Here is a 21,152-nt window from a genome sequence, read left to right as displayed (position 1 = left end):
ACCAGTGATATACTTCATATCAGGGGTTGTACACCGTTACGGTGTCCTCCACAGCATCATCACCGATAATGGCTCAAACTTCACAGCTGATGAGGTGAAAACTTGGTGCGGTAACATGGGCATTAAGCTCGATTACGCCTCTGTCTATCACCCCCAAACAAATGGTCAAGTTGAACAAGCAAATGGTCTTATTATGAGCAGAATAAAACCTAGACTAGTGCGATCCTTGAAGGAGTCAGATACGCACTGGGTCGAGGAGCTCGACTCCGTACTATAGGGACTGCGGACCACACCGAATCGCACTACCAGATACACACCATTCTTCATGGTGTACGGTGCAGAAGCGGTATTGCCCTGCGATATAATTCATGACTCACCTCGGGTGCTCATGTATGAAGAGAGAGAAGCCGAGCTCGATTGGCAGGACAACCTAGATGCCCTGGAGGAGGAGCGCGACGTCGCAAAAGCCCGTTCCGCATTGTATTAGCAACAGGCTCGAAGGTATCAAAGCAGAGAAGTACGGGCCAAAACTTATAACATTGGAGAACTCGTTCTACGCATACCGGAGAAGAAAAAGGACAAGATCAAGCCCAAGTGGGAGGGTCCCTTCATCATTGATAAAGTTCTCACCGGAGGAGCGTACCGCTTGCCTGATGCATCAGATAATCGACTAGAGCCGAACCCATGGAACGCGACCAGACTCCGAAGATTCTACGCCTAGCGTCAGACTCTGTGTTCATCTCCTTACCTCCGCCTTTTTAAATTATATCCTCTCTCTTTTTCTTTCTTTCCTTTTCATATATAGCCCTAAAAAGCTTCAAGTGTGACTCGTTTACACAATTTTGACGCGCTATGCGCGCTAACTATACCTGGGGGCTTCTTATACAGAAGCTTAATATAACTATTTTCCGGGCTTCATGCCAACTGCATATGTGTAACTTTTCCATATGTACCTTTTCTTCGCCATTATATGCATCGACATGACTTAAGTTTTGGCCAAGCTGGGTTGCCTGGCTCCTGTGTTTATGCCCTATGTTTTTTACCTATTACAATATAAATCCCCAGATGTTTTGTATCCCGCATCTCTGTTCGCAGTTCGGACATGCACATTAATGCATGTGTACCCAGGGAAAGGAACCCTTAACAGAACTATTCTCTCTGGAAGATGTTTCCTACTATCCATGTAATATAACATAGCTAGTTGGGTACTTGTCTGTTCAAGCACTTATGACCCCTACGCCCGGTTTCCACGCGTACCCGGATTTACATAACTGAGCGGGTATTCGGATACACTTCGGACTGTCGGGTCCGGAGGCTGAAGCGAAAAGGTCCGCCATGACAAATGATTTACAATTCGGCTAGGGACAAAATACGTCCACTAAAGTACATAGTCACTTAGAATGGCTAAATTCTTCTTCTATACCATCCAACAGGCTGTCTAGCCTACAATCCCGTTGGGAATACTTTGCGGCTAATCCTACCTGGTCATATACCAGACTAACGGGAATTTCTTTCCCATCTAACCCTACAGGACCGACTAGGGCCATGTGATTCGGGTCAACCTTGGTGTACCGCGTCTTTACCATGGCCCAGGCTTCCCTCGCACCTTGTCGGCAGGTCGATATCTTCCATAGTTGGAAGCGCCGCTGTGCTCCCTTGAGTAGCTCTAGAAGCTCCCCCATGCTTCTTGGCGGGGAGGCGGACGGACACAAGGCCTGGGCAATACCTTGCATCACCTGCCGAACTCGTTCATGCAGTTGTGAAAGCTCTTGTAGAAGATCGCCTGCGGATCCGGGCATCTCCTCTTCAGGACGGCCTGTCAGCATACCTACAGACATAACTCTGTTAACCTGTTTCCTCGCCGAACTGTACAAAGGTTCGTTTGAGCACTTACTAAAAATGCCGCGTCGAAGCCTCCTATTCTCCTTGACGGAGTCAGCAAGCTGGGCCCGAACATCTGCCAATTCAACGCCCAACCGGGTATTGGCATCTTGGAGATTGTTTTTCTCTCGCCTCACCCGTGTAAGCACGCGCTAGCTAGCCTCTAGCTGTCGTTGAGCTCGTTGCTCATCCTCTTGTACGATCTCTAGATTCACTCCGGGATTGTCTGCAGAATCTATTGTTAGATTTGCAGGCATGCCCAATACTAACTGGTACACGTAATTACACTCTCTTTGATCGAGGCAAGTATTACCAGATGAGGCCTTCTTGGATTCCTCTATTTTGGCAACTGCGGCCCTTAGCTGGGCTTTGCACTCCTCTAGCTCTTGAGACAGATGGGTGTTCTTCTCTGTAAGAACCTATTCATACAATGATCCTTAAATCAGTTGTGCCAACTGTTTCAAGTCTTAGGGGCTACTAATATACATAATCATCAGATTTTTTCTTACATGTATATCCTTTAAATACTGGCATGTGGCTCTAGCAAGCCCACCTTGCGCAGCTCGGATGTACGCGTCTCCCAAGTTGAAGGCATTAAACGCCACTTCGGAGAAATTAGCGTCGCGGAGTATGGCCCGTCGGCGCCGATGATTCATGGCGCTCTCCACTTATGAGTTCGTAGCGGAGATTCTATCCGCATCCTCTGTAGGAGGACCATCCGGCGTTGTCCCCACGTTAGCCTCCACCCTTGAGGCCAGTTCTGGAGTCCGGCTGGTGGACGCGTGGCCGGCAGGATCTTCGGACACAGGCCGGCGAGTACTCTTTCTGCCAGGGCACAATGGACACTGTCACATTTTAAAGACGATAATCACAGAGCAGGTTTTAAATCATACCTTTGTGACGGTGTCTCGGTCCTGACCGCCTTCCTTTTAAGCCTACCCAGCTTGGGCGCTCTTTGTTGGTGAGTCGACGCGGGTTCGGCGCGGCGCCCCGATGGCCTTCCCTATAAAGTGCCATATATGTGCGGTTGGTAAGGTGTAACAAAGGGATCCTTCTCGGAAGTTAGGACTCCGGTTTTACTTACATACGATGCAGGGAGTAAGCCAGGATAGTCGGCAATGATGGCCACCAAGGCACCGTCACAGCTTGCCTGGTAAAACACCCGGTCAACGAGCTCCACAAGATATGTCCGGATCTTCTTCAAATCCGGGGTCGAGGGCCTGGTTGTGGTCCTCTGGCTGTGGAGACGGGCTGTGGACCTCCTTCACAGCTTTTTGCAGTTCCTGCTATGAACTAGCATGTAAATATTCATGATGAAAGAATGCGGGAATGAATAGAGTTGAGTAAAAAGTAGCAGCTCACCCAGCTAGGGGGGCTGTACATGGAAAATCCATCCCGTGGCTTAATACGGATGAACTCCTCTTCTTCTCCTTTATACAAATCGGACAATATTTTCGCCAGGGCGGTGGCGGAGTCTGGACCTTTCCGACCGCAGCGGGTGGCATAGTCCTCTCCATTGAAGTGTCACATGGGACGCCCTCGATACTGAAGTGGTTGCACCACCGCATTATGCATATTGACATAACCTTGATTATTGTCAATCCAGACTTGGCCAGTGTTTCTATCCTGCCCATCAGATAAAGGACCTCTCTGTTATCTTCCTCCTACAGGCTCCGGGGACGCCAGCTGCGGCGTTTCTTCAATGGGGCATTGTTAACTCAGGAAGACCCACCCGGATAGGGTCCGGAAGGGGGACGTCCTCTATATAAAACCACTCCGCGGGCCAATCTTCGGATGTCTTCTTCGGAGTGCCGGACAAGTATCCGGTCTCGGCGATGCGCCATATTCCGGCTCCGCCCACTTGATATATTGATCCCTCCTGATTGCGAGGGACGAGGCAGAATAGGCTCTTCCATAGCTCGAAATGAGTTTCGCAGCCCAGAAATAGCTCGCAAAAGGGCGACATAACCTGCGATGTGCAGTATGGAGGCAGGAGTGAAGTTATGTAGCTGGAGGCCGTAATACTCCAGGAGCCCGCGGAGGAATGGATGGGTTGGGAATCCAAGGCCCCTCAGCAAATAAGGGACAAGGCATACTCGCTCCCCCTGGATGGGTTGGGGTAACTCTCTGCTTGCTCCCTGCCATCGTAAGTGGCTAGTCCGGCTCAAACAGGGACAAGATATGCAGGCGGGAGAAACCCCTGGGTCTGCAACTCCACCAACCGACCGTGGGATACGATGCACTTCACCCAATCGCCTGGCTTAGTGTTAGGGGAGCGAGAGGAGGAGCTGCGGTGGCCGGCCATGATGGGATGTTTTCACGGGCGCGCTTTGATGAATCCTCGCTTGGGGAAGATGGTGTGATTTGGATCTGAGGATCCCCGTCTCTTTAATAGACGATTTACTTACAGGGTCAGGGTGGCAAATGCAAAAATACCCCGACTTCTCGCATTCGCTCGACACGTGGAGACTGCCATTATTAAAGGTACAGAAGCCGAGGAGTGCAACATTGATGGGAAGCCGGACACTGCTCGTTACAACACGAACTCTGGGATTTGGAGAAGAACCGGCCTTGCAATGCCGAAGACAATCTGCGCGCCGGACTCATCGTCATTGAAGCCTGGTTCAGGGGCTACTGAGGGAGTCCTGGATTAGGGGGTCCTCGGACAGCCGGACTATATGCTTATGCCGGACTGTTGGACTATGAAGATACAAGATTGAAGACTTCGTCCCATGTCCGGAAGGGACTCTCCTTTGTGTGGAAGGCAAGCTTGGCAATTCGGATGTGTAGATCTCCTTCTTTGTAATCGACTCTGTGTAACCCTAGCCCCCTTCAGTGTTTATATAAACCGGAGGGTTTAGTCCGTAGGACAACAACAATAATAATCATAGGCTACCTTCTAGAGTTTAGCCTCTACGTTCTCGTGGTAGATCAACTCTTGTAATACTCATATCATCAAGATCAATCAAGCAGGAAGTAGGGTATTACCTCCATCTAGAGGGCCCGAACCTGGGTAAACATCATGTCCCCCGCCTCCTGTTACCATTAGCCTTAGACACACAGTTCGGGACCCCCTACCTGATATCCGTCGGTTTTGACACCGACAGCAGCGCCGCCTCCTCATCGCCGAAGCGGACGATCAAGCCATGGCGGATGAGGGAGTCCCGGATTAGGGGGTGTCCAGATAGCCGGACTACCATCATCGGCCGGACTATCATCGGCCGGACTATCATCATCGACCGGACTCCAAGACTATGAAGATACAAGATTGAAGACTTCGTCCCGTGTCCGGATGGGACTTTCCTTGGTGTGTAAGGCAAGCTTGGCGATACGGATACGTAGATCTCCTACCATTGTAACCGACTCTATGTAACCCTAGCCCTCTCCGGTGTCTATATAAACCGGATGGCTCTAGTCCGTAGGACACAACAACAACCATTACAATCATACCATAGGCTAGCTTATAGGGTTTAGCCTCCTTGATCTCGTGGTAGATCCACTCTTGTAAACATCCACAATATCAATATCAATCAAGAAGGACGTAGGGTTTTACCTCCATCAAGAGGGCCCGAACCTGGGTAAAACATCGTGTCCCTTGTCTCCTGTTACCATCCGCCTAGACGCACAGTTCGGGACCCCCTACCCGAGATCCGCCGGTTTTGACACCGACATTGGTGCTTTCATTGAGAGTTCCTCTGTGCCGTCACCGATAGGAAGGATGCCTCCTCCCATCTTCAAGGACGGTATTTTCGCCAAAGGAGCCTTGGCCGCCGGCCAAACTATCCGGCTAGGTGGTTTTCTTATGACCGCCTGTCCGGCTACCGCTTCGACAATGACCTCTCAAGTTGTCAAAAGCAATCTTCACGTCAGCTCGGAATTCGCCGAGCGGCTGGATCCAATAGAGCTCTCGTCCGTAAACGAGCTCTTGGATTGTATCGCCGCCCTGGGAGTCGCTACAGACTACAATCAAATTGGGCTTAAAACCGATCTGAGAGAGATTAACTCCCCCCAGGTCACCCACCGCGTTGCAGTGGTAGAGGAACAATGCGGCGACTCTTCTCCTGTATTGAAAACTAGTCATGTCCGGGCTCCCGAACCCCCCATGCCGGATTCCCGCGGAAGGACGGACTTCGATCAAGCACTGAACTTAAAGTCAGGCATCGGACCAGACTCGTTGGACAACGTCCAGCAATCCAAGCTTCCAAATTTGGAAACTTCTCGGCCCTCGAGCCTTGAGATGGGTAGGGTTCCGGACTTAATTCCACCCACCCGCCCAGACATATGCGATCTATCTCTAATCCGGCAAGAGCCCGCTGAGACAGTACATCACTACTGGGCCAGATTCCTCCTGGTTATGGACAGGATAAAGGACCGCCGAGAGGAAAATGCAATCTCAATTTTTTGCAATAATTGCACGGACGAGGGAATCTTGAACGCCGTCAGCCGTCGTGAAATTACACGCTTCGCCGACCTGGCGTCCATAGTACGAAAGTACTGTGCGATGGAGAGTTTCCGGACAACCGAAAATAAGTTTTGGTACAATCCGGCCCCGAATACAACCCTAGTCCGCAACAAAAGGATGCATTACACTCAGGCACTAGATACAAAAATTAAAAAGCAAATACCCCATAGAGGGCACGGAACCGTACTGGAGGGATGGCTTAGCGGACCCTGTAAAATTCACAGTACAGAAGGCGCCGTCCCAACACATAGCCTTCGAGCATGTTGGATATTACGGCAGGTGGCCAAAAGTGGAGAGGAGCTTCTAGCCCCGGAAAACCACTCCAACAATACCGGTACGGTATCAACAGTCTTCGAGACTTTCGCATCAAACAATATGCGGAAACGAACAATCCGCAGCCTTGCCGAAGTCTACCAAGTAGCAACAACCAATCCATGGAGCGACACAGCCATCACCTTCAACGCCAGCGACGAACCTAAATTCCGAACAGCCCGAGCTCCAGCCGCACTGGTACTTAGTCCAATAGTGGACGGCTTTCGACTTACAAAGGTCCTCATGGATGGCGGCAGCGGATTAAACCTCATCTACGAGGAAACCCTTCAAAAAATGGAAATAGACTGGAGCCGCATTGAGCGAAGCAGCACAACCTTTAGAGGAATAATCCCTAGCCGGGAGGCGCGCTGCATAGGAAAAATCACACTCGATGTGGTATTCGGCTCGCCGGACAATTACAGATCCGAAGAAGTTACGTTCCAAGTGGCCCCGTTCAACAGCGGATATCACGCTATATTAGGACGAGAGGCATTCACAATTTTTCAAGCCGTACCCCATTACGGGTACATGAAGCTCAAAATGCCTGGGCCCGGCGGAATAATCACTCTCGTTAGTAATCCGGACATAGCACTCCGCGCCGAAAACAAGACAGCCGCATTAGCCTTAGAGGCACTATCCGAAGCCCTAGCGGTAGAGGAACTCACCGCGCTGCGCTCTACGGTGAATAGGGATGATGTGATACTCGATAAGAGATCCAAGTCCACCTCCTTTAAACCAGCAGATGAAATAGTAAAATTCCAGGTCCACCCAATGGACCCGACAAAGACGGCCTCCATCGGGGCACAATTGAACCCTGATGTAGACGCCGCACTGCGAGAATTCCTTCGGGAAAATTGGGACATTTTTGCCTGGCACCCCTCGGATATGCCCGGAATCCCACGCAGATTGGCAGAACACAGCCTAAACATCCTAAAAGGATTCAAGCCAGTCAAACAGGCTCTTCGACGATTTTCCGAACCCAAAAGACAGGCAATGGGAGAAGAGCTAGCCAAACTATTGGAAGCCGGATTCATCAGAGACATCAAACATCCGGATTGGCTAGCAAACCTGGTAATGGTACCAAAGAAGGACAAATCCTGGCGCCTATGTGTCGATTTCAAAGACCTAAATAAAGCCTGCCCAAAGGATCCCTTCCCCCTCCCCCGCATCGACCAAATCATCGATGCCACTGCAGGGCACGATTCATTGTGCTTCCTGGATGCATACTCCGGCTATCATAAAATCAAGATGGCAGAAGCGGATCAAGCCGCAACGGCATTCATTACTCCATATGGACCATTCTGCTTCAACACGATGCCCTTCGGACTTAAAAACGCCGGCGCAACATATCAGCGCAAGATTCAGACATGTCTGGCTACCCAGATCGGCAAAACAGTAGAGGCATACGTAGACAACGTAGTCGTCAAAACTAAACACGTCGAAACTCTAGTAGACGACTTGAGGCTCACATTCGACAACCTCAGAGCATATGACATCAAGCTGAATCCGGAAAAATGCGTTTTCGGCATACCAGCTGGAAAGCTGCTGGGCTTCATCGTATCCGGCAGAGGAATTGAAGCAAACCCAGCCAAGATCCGAGCTCTGTCACAGCTAGATATACCAAAAGACCTCAAGCAAATACAAAAATTGACTGGATGCGTGGCGGCTCTAAGCCGCTTTATCTCCCGTCTAGGAGAAAAGGCATTGCCCCTCTATCGCCTCCTTAGGCGCACCGAACACTTCGAGTGGACGGATGCTGCCACCGCCGGACTCGAAGAAATAAAGGCCATATTGGCAACAAATCCGGTCCTGGCTGCGCCCAACCTGGGCAAACCAATGTTGTTATACATCGCAGCAACGCATCAAGTTGTAAGCGCGGTACTCGTCGTCGAACGAGAGACAGAAGGGCATAAATTCCCTCTTCAAAAACCAGTATACTACGTATCCACTATGTTAACCCCCTGCAAGTCCCGTTACCCGCACTATCAGAAGATAGCATATGCGGTGTTCATGGTATCCCGGAAGCTCCTACACTACATTCAAGAGTGTTCGATAACAGTGGCCTCTGAAGTACCACTTAACGACATTATAAACAACCGCGACGCGACGGGCAGGATTGCAAAATGGGCCATTGAGCTCTTACCATTTGATATAACTTACAAACCTCGGCGAGCTATAAAGTCACAAGTTTTGGCTGACTTTGTCGCTGAATGGACCGAAGCCGAACTCCCTAAAGAGTACGGCGCATACTCCAATTGGATTATGCACTTCGACGGCTCTAAAATGTTAGCCGGATTGGGGGCTGGCGTCGTATTGACGTCCCCGACTGGGGACACAGTCCAATACGTACTTCAGATAATGTACACGGACTCCAACAATGCAGCCGAATATGAGGCCCTTTTACATGGTCTCCGGATGGCAATCTCCATGGGCATTCAACGCCTAGAGGTGCGCGGGGATTCAAACCTCGCAATATCCCAAATAAACGGAGACTTTGACGCCAAAGATCCGAAAATGGCAGCATATCGCAACGATGTCCTAAAAATGTCAGCCCAGTTTGAAGGACTTGAATTCCATCACGTAGCCCGGGATAATAACCAAGCAGCCGATGTACTGGCACGCATCGGCGCAAAACGCGACGCTGTCCCTCCTAACATCTTCTTGGAATGGCTCTTCAAGCCATCCGTACCATAGGAAGAGGAGTCCGGAAATAACAAACCGGAACAAGCCGCGCCAACCGGCGATTCAGCCAATGACATAACACCTTCAGCCCACGACATAATGGCAGTAAGTGCCCCGTGGACAGAACCATTCCTCGCCTACTTGCTTAGGCAGGAACTCCCCGAAGACCATAATGAGGCCCGCTGCGTAGTCCGGCGATCTAAAGCCTACAAGGTCCATGAGGGAGAACTCTATAAGAAAAGCACAACCGGAGTCCTTCAAAGGTGTATCTCCGAAGAGGAAGGGCGAGACCTTCTGGCTTAAATTCACGCTGGACTAGGCGGACACCACGCCGCAGCCCGGGCCCTTGTAGGAAAGGCATTCCGTACAGGATTTTATTGGTCGACGGCCCGGGCAGATGCTCAGGACTTAGTCCAAAGATGCGTCGGTTGTCAGCTCTTTGCTAATCAGAGCCATATGCCACCCACCGCCCTCAAAACTATACCCATTACCTGGCCGTTCGCGGTCTGGGGGCTTGACATGGTTGGACAACTTAAAGGGAGAACCCACAAGCAAATATACCTATTGGTCATGGTGGATAAATTCACCAAATGGATAGAGTCCAAGCCAGTTAAAACGGCAGAGTCCGGACCAGTGATAGACTTCATATCCGGGGTAGTACACCGTTACGGTGTCCCCCACAGCATCATCACCGATAACGGCACGAACTTCACGGCCGACGAGGTTAAATCATGGTGCAAAAATATGGGCATCAAGCTCGATTACGCTTCAGTCTATCACCCTCAAACCAACGGTCAAGTGGAACGAGCAAATGGTCTAATAATGAGCGGCATCAAACCCAGACTAGTGCGGTCCCTTACGAAATCTGACACGCACTGGGTAGAGGAGCTTGACTCCGTACTCTGGGGGCTGCGGACAACGCCTAACCGTACTACCGGATTCACACCATTTTTTATGGTATACGGCGCAGAAGCAGTTTTGCCCTGCGACATCATTCATGACTCACCTCGAGTGCGCATGTACAAAGAAAGAGAAGCTGAGTTGGATCGGCAGGACAGCTTGGACGCATTGGAGGAAGAACACGACATCGCCAAGGCTCGTTCCGCATTTTATCAGCAACAGGCTCGAAGATACCAAAGCAGAGAAGTATGGGCCAAGACTTACAACGTTGGCGAACTAGTTCTACGCCTGCCGGACAAGAAAAAGGATAAGCTCAAGCCCAAATGGGAAGGCCCCTTCATCATCGATCAAGTCCTGACCGGCGGAGCGTACCGTCTGCGAAATGCATCAGATAACCGACTCAAGCCGAACCCATGGAACGCAGCCCGCCTCCGAAGATTCTATGCCTAGCGCCGGACTAAGAGTTCGTCCCTTTCCCCCCGTCCAAATTTTTTTTACTTCAGCTGCCTTTTGTTTATCTTTTTCTTCTCAACCCTATTCATCAAAGCCTTAAAGGGCCTACTTGCGCAATGTTCGCGCGCAATTGATGTGCTATCCGCACTCACTTATACCTGGGGGCTTCTTTACTAGAAGCTTAATTATAAGGGCTTCATGCCCAGCACATGTGTCAAGCCTCCACATGTACCTTTTATTCACCATTATATGCATCGATATGACTTAAGTTTTGGCCAAGCTGGGTTGCCTGGCTCCTGTGCTTACCCCTACGTTCCCGATTGTTCGGCTAGGAGGTAAAGGGAGCACCTCTACGATTGTTACTGCCGGGTCAGCCGGATGTGTACCTCAGACTGGGTGAAGCCGAAAGCTAGCGTTCTTAAGGGAATATTCGGTCGGTGACTTAAAAGATGATTTTTTATCCACTTATTTATCTGCCCCCAGATGTTTTTCTGCTTTTTTCGCAGTCCGGACATGCACTTTAGGGCATGCCACCCCCAGAGGAAAGGAACCCTTAACGGAACTATTCTCCCTGGAAGATGTTTCTTACTACCCATGTAATATAACATAACTAGTTGGGCACTTGTCTGATAAAGCACTAATGACCCCTACGCCTGGTCTCCATGCATACCCCGGTTGTTTTATAACCGAGAAGGTATTCGGACACACTCCGGACTCTAGGGTCCCGAGGTCGAAGCGAAAAGGTCGGCAAAGACAAACGATCTACAATCCGGCTAGAAGGCATTTTATATGTCATTTTATAATACATTGTCAAATCGACTGATTGTATTCTTCCTCAATCCCGTCTAACAGGTTGTCTAATTTACAGTCCTGTTGGGAAAATTTAGCGGCGAGCTCTACTTGGCCGTATACTAAACTCACAGGGATCTCCTTCCCATCGGGCCCCACAGGTCCGACTTCGGCCATGTGGTTGGGATCCGCCTTCTTGTACCGCGTCTTTACCATGGCCCAGGCCTCCCTGGCACCTTGGCGGCAGGCCGAAATCTTCCATAAATGGAAGCGCTGCCGCACTCCCTGAAGCTTCTCCGCAAGCTCCCCAAGACCCTCGGGTAAGGAGAAGGCTGGCCATAAAGCCTGGATGACGCCGCTCATTGCCTGCCGAACTCGTTCGATCAGTTGCAACAATTCGGGAAGTTGATCACCTGTTGATACGGGCATCTCCTCCGCAGGGCGACCTGTGAGCATACCTACAGACATATTCTGTCAAATTGACTTCCTCGCCGAACTCTTCTTTTCAAAGGAGTTCGCTCAAGCACTTACTATAGATGCCGCGACGAAGCCGCTGATTCTCCTTAACGGAGCCCGACAGCTCGGCCCGAACGCCTTTCAGCTCTTCTCTAAGCTAGGCATGGGCATCCTGGAGCTTGTTCCTTTCATGCTGCACCTTATGCAGCACCCTCTCGCCGGCCTTTAGTTGGCGCAGAAGTTCTTGCCTGTCCGGATCTTGTCCGGCAGCACCTGCAACGTCATTTTTTAGACTTGCGCAAAGGCCAAACGCTACTTATCTTTCTAAAATAATGCGTTACCAGGAGAGGTCCCTGTGTTTCCTCCTGCGCCAGAGAGTGCGGCCTCAAGTTGGGTCTTGCACTCTTGCAGCTGCTGAGACAGTTGGGTATTCTTCTCGGTAAGATCCTACGTTTCATATGATCCTTAAATCAGTTAATATAACTACTTTAAGTCTCGGGGGCTACTGGCATATACAACTATTAAATTGTCTTACCCGTATGTCTTTTACATACTGCTCCGTGGCTCTGGTAAAACCATCTTGAGCAGCACGAAGGTGCGCGTCCCCCGTGTTAAAGGCATTCAACGCCTCGGGGGAGAAGCACGCGTCACGAAATACTGTCCGGCGGCGCCTGTGATTCAGGGCACTCTCCACCTCAGACTTGGTGGCGGACAGTCTGTCGGCATCCTCCGTCGGAGGAACGTCCGGCTCGCGCCTTGCGCTCGCCTCCCCCTCCAGACCAGGTGCTGGAGCCTGGCTGGTAGAGGTTGGATTGGCAACCTCCACGCCCGCAGTCCGGCGGACGCTTTTTTCCCTACAAAAGTCATGAGCACTCAAAGGCTTCCTAGGAACGTTGCTCTAAATAATGAATTGTGAGCTACACCTTTGCGGCGACGTTTCAGTCCGCGCCGCGCTCCTCTTCCTTCTACTGGTCCGGACTGGCCTTTGTTGGCCAGCCACCGCGAGCTCGGCTTCTCGCCCTAGGGGTGCCTCCTGCACAGCGCCATCGTATATGGTGGTCAAAAATAAGCAAGGAAGGAATGACGGTGTCAGGATTTCGGTCGCAATCACCTGGGAAGCCGGATATAGTCCGGGATAGTCGGCCGTAATGGCGACTAAAGCATTGTCCATGCTGAGCTGGTGGAACACCCCGTCGATTAGCTCCACCATTATGTCCGGATCCTCTTCGGAGGCCGGATCCCGGGATCTCTCTGGATCCTCAGGTTGCGGAGCTGGACTTAGCATGTCCTCCACGATCTGGCGCAGCTCCTGCGTCGAAAGAAGAACACAATATAAGAAACTTAAGTTTCAAAAAGCATGGGTCGGGCACGCAGAGTGTTCGCTTACCCAAGGCCGGGGATTATTCATGGAGAACCCATTTAACGGGTTCGTCCGAAGGAAATCCTCCTTCTCCCCCTTATACAGGCCGGACAGGATCGTCACCAGATCTTCGACCGAATCCGGCCCTTTGCGGCCATGACGGGTGGCATCGTCCTCCCCGTTGAAATCCCACATGGGGTGGCCCCTGTATTGTAGTGGTTGCACCCCCCGCATAATGCATGTCGCCATGACTCCAATCATGGTCAACCCGGCATGGGCCAGTAACCTTATTCGGCCCATCAAATAATGGACGCTCTTGTCTTCCTCCAGTTGGGGGCTCCACGGACGCCAACTAAGGCGTTTCTTCAGAGGAGCATTGCTGAACTCCGAGAGGCCGATCCGAACAGGGTCCGGCAGCGGAGCGTCTTCTATATAAAACCATTCCGAAGGCCAGTCTTCGGACGCCTTCTTAGGTGTTCCGGATGGATATCCGGTCCCGGCAATGCGCCATATTTCGGCGCCGCCCACTTGATATATGGACCCCTCGTGAGAACGGGGTACAAGGCAGAACAACCTCTTCCACAGTGCGAAATGGGGCTCGACGCCCAGGAATAGCTCGCAAAGAGCTACGTAACCCGCAATATGCAGGATTGAGGCAGGCGTGAGGTGATGAAGCTGGAGTCCGTAGAACTCCAGGAGCCCGCGGAGGAATGGATGTACAGGAAATCCGAGCCCCCTTATCAGATAGGGGACGAAGCATACCCGCTCCCCTTTGTTGGGACTTGGGGTAACCTCCGCTTGCTTCCCACCTTTGTAGGTGGCCAGCCCGGCTCGAACCGGAACCATAAAGGCCGGAGGGAGATATCCCCCCGCTTGGAGCTTCACCAGCTCGTTGTGCGGAACAGAGCATCTCCTCCAATCTTCTGGCAAAGGGCTGGGAGCGCGAGAAGAGGAGCCGCGTCGACGGTCCATGATGGAATGGATTCTTGGTCGAAAGCGCTCCGATGAGTATTTGCGGGAGGAAGATGGTGATTTGGATCTGGATTCTTGCCTCCCTTATAGGCAGATTATTCGCACAACTAGGGGGTAAAACATAAAAGACACCCTGGCTTTTCACATTCGCGCGACGCGTGGAAGAAGGTCGTTATTGGGCGTGGAAGCCAAGACGCGCAACATTGATGAGGAAGCCGGACACTGTTCGGCAGGTACGTAGAACTTGAAGGAGAACCCGCCTTGCAACGCCGAAGACTACACACATGCTGGACTTATCATCATTGAAGCCTGGTTCGGGGGCTACTGAGGGAGTCCCGGATTAGGGGGTGTCCGGATAGCCGGACTACCATCATCGACTGGACTATCATCGGCCGGACTATCATCATCGACCGGACTCCAAGACTATGAAGATACAAGATTGAAGACTTCGTCTCGTGTCCGGATGGGACTTTCCATGGCGTGGAAGGCAAGCTTGGCGATACGGATACGTAGATCTCCTACCATTGTAACCGACTCTATGTAACCCTAGCCCTCTCCGGTGTCTATATAAACCGAATGGCTCTAGTCCGTAGGACACAACAACAACCATTACAATCATACCATAGGCTAGCTTCTAGGGTTTAGCCTCCTTGATCTCGTGGTAGATCCACTCTTGTAAACATCCACAATATCAATATCAATCAAGCAGGACGTAGGGTTTTACCTCCATCAAGAGGGCCCGAACCTGGGTAAAACATCGTGTCCCTTGTCTCCTGTTACCATCCGCCTAGACGCACAGTTCGGGACCCCCTACCCGAGATCCGCCGGTTTTGACACCGACAGCGGAGTTGCGCCAACGCTTCCCGCAGGACGTTGCCAACGAGAACGCCTTCTGGTCGGAGAGGGGGCGAAGTGGCGCGCGGAACGGGTGGACAGGCGCCGGCGGAAGGCACTGTCAATATCGCAGTGCGAACTGGGACATGTGTCGTTCTTTGACGACAACGATCCTCGATGGGATGACGGGTTTCTATCGATGTCAGACGACACCACCGAGGAGGAGGACGACTCGGAGTAGTTTCTAGTTTATTTGCGCCGTAGTATCGTTTTTATATATTTTTATTTGCATCGTAAGACGAGCTTGTGGTGTTCGGTTAAACTATGCTATTTGTATTGTTGTGTTTTATTTATATGTTGTTTCTCAAATATTGTTCATATGTGCTTTTGTTGCTCGGGCGCGTCATTTTTTTGCAGCGCCTGTTGAAGCTGCTCGCGCACGCAATATTTTGTAGCGGGGGCAAAAACATGCAATTTCAGCGCTGTAAAATTTGTTTTAGCGCGGAGATGCTCTAAGTGACTGACCGAGTATTTTTCACCGTATTGTATTATGCGCTACCAAAACTTTGCTTCTTTATCTTTGCTCCTACCTACAGAGATGAATGAACGCCCAGCTGAACTAAACAACCGTATTTTTGTACACAAAGAATAAATTTGTTTTCGTACCCTTCAACGCCTATGCCAGAGAACTTGTTTGCTCGCCGTCGCCGTGTCCTGAGCTCATGCAGTATGCACAGCCCGCGTCGCCGGCAATGTCCAGCAGCGCGGCGAGGACGACCGGCATGTCCGGCCGCTCGTGCGGCGCGTCGGCCGTGCACCGCATGCCCAGCTCGAGCAGCTCCCAGAACACCCTGCCGGTCGTCTGTTGATCCTCCGTTTGCTGCTTCCGGCCCTCCTTCGCGGTGCGCCGGGCCCAGTCGACCAGGCACTCCTCGCCGCCGTCGACCGCGCGGCGGCCCGTGGCGAGCTCCATGAGGAGCACGCCGTAGCTGTACACGTCGCCCTTCGTCGTGGCGCGCCACGTCTGCGCGTACTCCGGCGCCACGTACCCGACCGTGCCGGCCACCACCGTGCTCACGTGGGTGTCGCCGGGGCGGACCACCCTGGCCAGCCCGAAGTCGGTCACCTTGGCGCGCCCGTCGCCGTCCAGGAGCACGTTGCTGGCCTTCACGTCGCGGTGCACCACGGCGGGCACGCACTCGTGGTGCAGGAACGCCAGCGCCCGCGCCACGCCCACGGCCGCGTCCAGCCGCGCCGCCCGCCCGAACGCGCCCGTGTCGCGGATCAGCGCCTCCAGGCTCCCGCCGTCGAGGCGCTCGTACACCAGTATCTTGGCGCCGCCGGAGAGGCACCACCCGTAGAGCGTGACGAGGTTCGGGTGCGGCCACGTGAACCCCATCCGGTCCGCGAGCACCTCCATCTCGGCGCGGAACTCGCGCTCGCCATCGCCGTCCACGCCGTCCCGCGGCCTGGAGAGCTTCTTCACCGCCACGGCGCGGCCGTCGGGGAGCACGCCGCGGTACACCACGCCGGAGCCGCCGCGCCCGATCACCCGGTCGTCGGAGAAGTTGCCCGTGGCCGCCACGATGTCGCGGTAGGTGAACGCCGTCTTGTCCAGCCGGAACACCTTCACTCCTTCCGTCGAGGAAGAGCACCCCGTGGCAGACGACGAGCCGGACGGCGGCGACGACGATGTTCCGAACGCGCACTTGGCTTTGAGGTGCTGATGCTCGCAGGAGAATGAGTCCGGCTCCGGCTCCTGGTCCACCGGGAACCGGGCTCGTAGGCTGGTGATCGCGAACACGACGGTGCCGGCGGTGAAGGCGATGACGAGGGAGAAAAGCAACCACATGACGATGTTTCTTGACATGCCGCGTGTCCTAACAGCAGGAGCATCGGCAGCTTCCGGTCGTGGTTGCTGCTTACCGGCAGCTCCTCCCTGATGCAATGAAATGAGCGGGTTGCCGAGGAAGGACTGCTCGTCGAAGGTGCCGAACTGGCCGGTGGTGGAGACATTGCCGGAGAGGAGTGGGTTGTATGACACGTTGAACATAGATAGCTCGGTGAGCTTGAACAGGCTCGCCGGGAGCTCGCCGGAGAGGTTGTTGAAGGATAAGTCCATCCTCTCGATGCACAGAATGTCGCCGATCTCCGACGGAATCGGGCCCGAGAGGTTGTTCCTCGAGACGTTCAGCATGACGAGCGGGAGCCGGCCAATCTCCGGTGGCAGCTGGCCCGTCAGACGGTTGCCGTCGAGGTGGAGCAAGCTGAGGTTCCGCATTGCACCGATCTGTGGCGGTATCTCGCCGGAAAGCAGGTTCCCTGACAGTTGCACGTACCCGGAGACCGTGTTGGACCTCGCCCGCGACGACGAGTTGGTGCAAATTGGGACGATTCCGTAGCCCTTGAGGATGCGGTCCCATATGGTGCGGCAGTTCTCACGAGTCATGACGGAGTAGACGAAGCTGAACGGGGGATAGCTCGCCGGGATCCACCGTTTCATTGCCTGGCACTCGCCGGAGCCGGCGAGCACGCTCGTATCATTCCGGTTCTTGGCGAAGGTTGGGCCGGGATTCCTCCCTATCTCTGTCATCTCCGGTGGAATCTTGCCAGTCAACTGGTTGTCGGCCAGGTTCAGCCAGAGCAAGCTGGTGCAGTTGCCGATTTCAGGTGGTATTTGGCCGGAGAGCTGGTTCCCGGCGAGCATCAGCCAGAGGAGCGACGTGAGGTTCCCTATGCTCGCTGGGATCCCACCTGTGAGCGTGTTGTTCGACAGGTCCAGCGCCTGGAGCTCGGCGAGACGGCCGTACACCGGCGGTATGGTGCCGGAGAAGTTGTTCTCGGCGAGCATCAGGTACTTGAGGCTCTTCATGTCGGCCACCTCTGGAGGGAGTTCGCCGTTGAACTGGTTGAAGCTGAGGTCGAGCCTGGCGAGCAGAGGTAGACGGAGCACGCCGGAGGCCACGATGCCGCCGGTGTAATTGTTGTGATGAAGCACAAGATACTTCAAGCTCGTAAAGTTGCCGAAAATCTGTTGCACGTCGCCTCCAAACTTGTTGGTACTCATGTCCAAGAACTGAAGTCTCCCGCAGTTCGTCAGCTCCGGCGGTATCTGCCGATCGAACTCGTTGTTCCCAAGAATCAACGTCTCGAGGACGGCGAGCTTCCCGATCCCGGCAGGTATAATCCCAGTGAAATTATTCCCCCACAGCGACATGTAGGTCAAATTCACGCACTGGGCGATGGAATCCGGGAAGCCCCCGACCAGCTGGTTCGCGGAGAGGTCCAGGGACTGGAGCCTGCAGCCATCGGGAAACGTGCTCCACGGGACGCTCCTGGTGAGGTTGTTCTCTGCGGCGCTGAATTCCCTGAATTTCGTGATGCCGGGCCATAGCTCGCCGGTGAAGTTGTTGGAGCTAAGGTCGACCTTGTCCAGCCTGGGGCAGCCGTCGAACAGGCCGGTGATGTTGCCCGTGAGATTGTTTGTGGACAGGTCGAGCAAGGTGAGGTCGGCGCATATCGCCGGGAAGTTGACGGCGACGGCGCCGTCGAGCCGGTTCCCCGACACGTCGAGCACCTGGAGCCTGGTCAGCCCAGAGAGGTTGAGCGGCCCGGTGATGAGGTTGTGGGAGAGGTTGAGGTGCAGGAGGCCGCGGCATTGGTTGAGGTCGGCGGCGGGGAGCGGGCCGGTGATGGAGTTGTCGGAGAGATCGAGCGACGTGAGCGCCGAGAGCCGCGAGAAGTTGCCGAACGCCGGGCCGGAGATGGTCGAGCCCGCCAGGTTCAGAGAAGCGACGCGGCCGCCCCCGTCGCAGGTGACTCCAGTCCACGCGCACGGCGACGCGTCGGACTCCGGCCACCCGTCGTAACCGCCCCGGTTGACCTTGTTGTTGGCAACGAGGAAGCGCTTGAGCTCCACCAGCACCTCCTTGTCGCCGGCGCTCTGCGCGCCTGTCAGCGCCGCCTCAACTTCAAGACAGCAGGATCGATCCCGTCAAATCAGAGCGATTCCACGCGCAATTCAGCTCACGCGCACCAAGAAGAGAGCAGAGCAACCCAAGAACAGAAGAGAGCAAGAAAGAAAGGGAGACCGGCTGTATGTACCTGCGAGGAGGAGTAGGCAGAGGAACTGGAGGAGCAGTGGAGACATGGCCTGCCCTCCTGAATCATGGAAGAATCGAATCCTAGACGAAAGGTGTGCCTCTCCTCATGCGCGAGCGGCCTATGCTCCTTCTTGGCTCGGCCCCTCTGCTCTGCTCTGCTCGGTGTTCGCTTGGCTTGCTTGCCCCTCAATCCGAAGACGAAGACGAGGCCGACGAGAGGTGTGAAGTAAGCAAGCAAGGAAAGGAAAGACAAAACAAAAGTCTGAGGTTGTTTAGGGCTTAATCCACATGTGGGTGGAGGGACTAGTATGCGGGGGCGTCGCTGTCCCCCGTCTGGACCTTTGAATTCCCGCTGTTTCATGTTTGTTAATTCGGCGCTGACTGCACGGGGAGGCAAAAGGACACGAGTCTGACCGACTCACTGCCTTGGCTTGGCTTGTGGCCTCTGAATTCCCTTCCTTGGCTTTCCCTCCAAGGCCTTGATTTGTCGCCGTTTTTAACTGGCGATTTTTAAGTTTGGGAGAACGCACGTCAGCAATGTCGGGAATAAATACTACTCGTACGTACTACTGCGAGAAGAATAAGGCTGGTCATAGTGGGAGTAACATAAGTAGTAACATAGATGCCACATAAGCAAAAATGGTGATGTGGCAAGTAGTTAATGAGGAGAGAGGCAAATAGAGTAACATAATATGTTACCATCACATAGCGGTTTCCAATGCATAATAAGTCTACAAAGTAATAAATGAAGGCAACTATGTTACCACACCTATGACACTACCCACTATGAAGGTAGTAACATAGACTAGTAACATATGTATGTTACTAGTCTAAGTTACTCCCCATTATGACCAGCCTAAGAGATCCACAATTTTTAACAGCTCCCACGACATCTCAAGCTACCATATGAGAGCGCATGACGACATCTCAAGATCCTAGCGGAGGGACCCCGCCGGAGTTCCACCGGAAGCTTCCTTGGATGTTGTTTCTCTTCTCTTGATCTACTAGTAACATTTTCATTTTTCCCTCAAAGAAAAACTGGTGGTACTATGATGTTTTGGCTTGGACTGTTTTGGTCCTGGTAATAGCGGCCGCCGTTGTTGACAGGCGAAAGGACGGCAACGGTTTGGGTCAGCCTGCGGCCGGAGTTATGATGGGGCGAAGCGAACGGCCTGCGCACGGGCGACCCGCGTGTTGGCGCGCGTGGTGGGCGCGCGCGCGTGCAGACGTGAAGCTTCCAAAACGCACAACGCAGTAATGATGCGCTCTACTCTACGCGTGTGAAGAGTTAGAGCATGTAAAGACGGACTTGCAAATCCGGAAACTGGATCCACTAACATACACAAGAGATGTTAAAAGAAGCTACAATACCCAAACTTTCTTTGTGTTAATCCATATAATTAAGGCTAAAATAACATAAATTAATTTTAAAATTACAGATCTAGTATTAAACACAATAAGCGTCGCGTTAAGGACGCTCATTCGCGTGGTACACCTGTCCGATTTTTACTGTGCATGTTTTACTGTACCGAACGAAACAAGACTCGTTCGTGAGCGCTAGACTAGGCAGCGGGCCGCTTCCTCCCTTCACGCTCAGCGCCCCTCTCCTCCCACTCCCACAACTAGGGTTAGCGCCGCCGCTGCCCTCCCCGCGCTCGCACCCAGAGCTTCTGCGCCGCCATGTCCCCTCGCCCAAGCCGGCCTCGCCGCAGAAGAGGGTCGTCCATGGAGCCCGCATCCCCGTCGTCGACCTAGCGCACACGGAAGGTCGCTGCTACTGGCCAAGGTCGCCCAGGTTGACAGAGCGCTCACCGGCCCGCAGCTCATCCTGGAGCCTTGAACTCAAGGTTAGCGGCGGAGATGGGCGTCCCTACTGGTGGCTCGTGGAGAAGTACCCGATGGTGATGGTGGACGTGGTGGAGGAGGAGCACGTCGAGATCGAGGGTGT

At 53.2% G+C, this 21,152-nt stretch overlaps 1 protein-coding gene across 1 annotated transcript; it reads right to left on the bottom strand.

Moving 5' to 3' along the window:
* Positions 1 to 15,700: 15,700 nt before the first annotated feature.
* LOC123044336 (probable LRR receptor-like serine/threonine-protein kinase At1g74360) lies at positions 15,701 to 19,582 on the bottom strand. The gene is made up of 2 exons (XM_044467042.1): positions 19,206 to 19,582; positions 15,701 to 19,070 (listed from the first exon to the last, which is right to left on the bottom strand). The coding sequence occupies exons 1-2, from the start codon at positions 19,249 to 19,251 to the stop codon at positions 15,778 to 15,780; spliced, it is 3,339 nt and encodes a 1,112-aa protein (XP_044322977.1). The 5' UTR covers positions 19,252 to 19,582; the 3' UTR covers positions 15,701 to 15,777.
* Between the last annotated feature and the right edge of the window lie 1,570 nt (positions 19,583 to 21,152).

The sequence above is a fragment of the Triticum aestivum genome, chromosome 2B, assembly GCF_018294505.1.
Source record: "Triticum aestivum cultivar Chinese Spring chromosome 2B, IWGSC CS RefSeq v2.1, whole genome shotgun sequence".
NCBI classification, from domain to species: Eukaryota; Viridiplantae; Streptophyta; class Magnoliopsida; order Poales; family Poaceae; genus Triticum; species Triticum aestivum.
This window is presented reverse-complemented; position numbering and strand designations above follow the sequence as displayed.

Excerpts from the sequence above, each read along its gene's own strand:
- LOC123044336 (XM_044467042.1), bottom strand. The coding sequence starts at position 19,251 with ATGTCTCCACTGCTCCTCCAGTTCCTCTGCCTACTCCTCCTCGCAG. Across the intron at positions 19,071-19,205 it reads CTGCCTACTCCTCCTCGCAG|TTGAGGCGGCGCTGACAGGC; the intron begins GTACATACAGCC and ends GCTGTCTTGAAG.